At 42.3% G+C, this 2,886-nt stretch overlaps 1 protein-coding gene across 2 annotated transcripts in view; it reads left to right on the forward strand.

Moving 5' to 3' along the window:
* The window catches only part of chd7 (chromodomain helicase DNA binding protein 7), an 85,055-nt gene that overhangs the window by 67,360 nt on the left and 14,809 nt on the right, over positions 1-2,886 (forward strand). For both annotated transcript variants that reach the window (XM_014018960.1, XM_014018959.1), the window contains exons 25-26: positions 647-806; positions 2,125-2,214. In XM_014018960.1, coding sequence (XP_013874414.1) covers positions 647-806; positions 2,125-2,214 — 250 coding nt within the window. The remainder of the gene's footprint in view (positions 1-646; positions 807-2,124; positions 2,215-2,886) is intronic.

Raw genomic sequence — 2,886 nt, forward strand, 5'->3', positions numbered from 1 at the left:
TATATATCCTGCAGCCTCTTATCTAGAAGTCAAAGCTGAAGCCCTTTTTACACTTAACTGTGTTTCTGAAAGGTTAAAGATGTTGAGGTGGGGCAGCGTGTGAAAACCTACACGTCTGCAGCATTTTCTCCAGACGTCTTAAGGTTATTTTCCTTTAAAAAAAAAATTCTAGAGGAAGATCAAGCCTCTTTTCTGCTGACCTATGGGTTGTTTTCTGCTTGCTCCTTGGGTTGGAAATACATCTTGACAAATGTGGTGTTAGTATCAACACAACAAGGGGCCTCATCTGCTGTTCTTAAAGAAAACCCACCAGTTTTCTCACCATACTTCATGCATCATGTCAGACCTCCTGTGTGCCGTCGACAGATGCTCCCGTCCAAAGATTATTCTGAGCATCTTTGGTTTTCATGTGTGAAAGCAACCATACAGACATGCATTACATGTCACGGGAAGATGGATAATTTTTTCTGTTAAATAGGGAGAATGTCATTTTAAAATCTATCTTCTTTTTTTAGGAAAAACTGCATTAAAAGGCAATTATAAAATATATAAGTGAATGGATTGCAAAAAAGTAAAATTAAAAAAAATAACAGCCCTCGAGTCTTATATGGTCTTTTTTTTTATTCTTGTTTCTTTGCCCTCCCAGGTCTCTCTACTCCAGTTCCCAGAGGCAGGAAGGGCAAGAAGGGGAAAGTGTCGACTCCGACTCCACAGACCCCACGAGCTGATTGGCTGGCCAGCTGCAACCCTGACCACCTACTGCAGGAGGATAGTTATAAGAGGCACCTGAAACACCACTGTAACAAGTATGTAGCTCATATATGAAACATAAATGAGGGTTCAAACTAATGTTGGATTTAATTAATATTAAGGTCGTGGATCTTAATGATTATAGATTTAACAGTGGCTTTAAAAACAGGACAAAGAAATGAGCAGCAGATGTGTTGATGCTTTAAAGCATAACTTTAAAGACTTGCTGACACACGCGCACACACACACACACACTCACTCACTCATCTACGGTCAGCTTTCTGTCCTGTTTTCATAGCGATGTGCTCCTTCACCTGCAGATTCAATATCAAGATTTTTTTCCTATCTTGAAGGAGAAGTGTGTGTTTGTGTGTGTGTGTGTGTGTGTGTGTTTCTGTGTGTTTGGACTGGTGCCAGCCCAGGTGCTAGGCAGGCAGACCTGTTGGAAGTGGGTGAAAGACGCGCACAAACACAGACACACACATACACACACTTGGGGGTGATTATGTGGTGCCATCTGCTAGGCTGGAGCACAGCGTTGTGTGGCTAATCAGGCCTGGCACATTGATGGATGAGCACACACAGCCTGCCAACAACACACACACACACACACACACACACACACACACACACACACGCTGCAACTTGTTATGCTCTTGATGCACGCACACACACAGAATGAGTTGCACAGCACTGTCTTCATACCCTCCCCCCTCTCTTCAGTACCTCTCCAAACTTTCTGCTCCCTCCCACCAGCACACAGCTCCATCCGTTTCAGTTCTTCCTCTCCCTGCTCCTCTCATCATCTCCTCCTCCTCCTCAGCCCCCACCTCTCTCCCCTCTGTCCTTTTGCTCCAAACACCGTTACTTTCTGGTGACAAATCTGGTGACAAATGTTTACAGTGAAGCAAATCTCCCTGATAGCAGCCGTTTCCAGTGTCAGGGGATCAGATCCGACTCTTACTCCCTCCATGTTGGACGGACTCATTTTTCCGCTGGAGAAGCTTGAAGCCATTTCTCGTGGAGCAGATGTAATTTGTGTTCACAGAAAATGAGCAGAAAACTCCAAAATACAGTAGAGAGAAGGAAACCACTGCAGAGTCTGCATCTGAATCATTGTAAATTCAAACCTGGAACCTTGTTCACTTTTACGTCACAAAATACTCTCAGTGAAATGAAATAATTTGCTGCTGCTTTTTGTAAAATCGTTTTGTAATTAAATATTTTTTGCCTTGTGCTCGCTCGGGACAAGTAGTAGGATAATGTATTTTTTTATATTTATAAAGAATTGTTGTTTATTAGACCTAAGAATTTTAAATTTTGTTTTGTCTGAAGAAAAGCGGCTTCACTAACATTGTCCTCTACTTTTTGCAGGGTTTTGCTGAGAGTGCGAATGCTGTATTACCTGCGACAGGAAGTCATAGGCGACCAGGCCGAGCGAATCCTGGAAGACGCCGACACCAGGTTTGTAAAACTCACCTTTTGTTCTTGCATCACTTGATCTGATGCAAGTGTGTTTGTGTGATCCCTTTGCTTGGCAGTAAGAAACAACTGACCTGAAATATGCCTGTATAGAATTAGTACACGTTTATTCTGTAGAATCTGATTTTTAACTGAGGAAGAAAACTTTTTTGTTCATCAGAGGAATTCTCCTGAAACACAAAATCTTGTTGAAATGAAGATCTTAAATCTTTTAGATACTTAATGATAGGAAGTTGAGAAGCAGATGTTTATGTAAACATCTGATAAATTATTGCTAGCGTTTATTTCAGTCTGTTCTAGTGGCCTCTTTGGCAGGAGGTTTCTTATTCTGACAGACACAACACACACTCTTTATATGAAGAAAACAGCTCATCAGTTTGACCCATATGGAAATGCAACCATTTCTTAAGTCTGAAGGTTTCATGAGGTGCTCACCTCGTCTGCTTTCTTCATTTTTTCTAACCACTCTTCCTCTGCTTCATTCCTTTTCCCTCACACTACGCTGTTCTCGCCATCTGCCCTGGTCTTTCTTCCTCGGCAGTACTCTTTAGTCTCTCGTCTCCCATCCCCCTTTCACCCCACCACCCAGATGTGAAAGCATTTATAATGTGAAGCACGTGCACTCAAAGTTGTTCTCTCCCACCTCCTTCCCTT

The sequence above is a fragment of the Austrofundulus limnaeus genome, unplaced genomic scaffold (assembly GCF_001266775.1).
Source record: "Austrofundulus limnaeus strain Quisiro unplaced genomic scaffold, Austrofundulus_limnaeus-1.0 Scaffold206, whole genome shotgun sequence".
Lineage (NCBI taxonomy): Eukaryota > Metazoa > Chordata > Actinopteri > Cyprinodontiformes > Rivulidae > Austrofundulus > Austrofundulus limnaeus.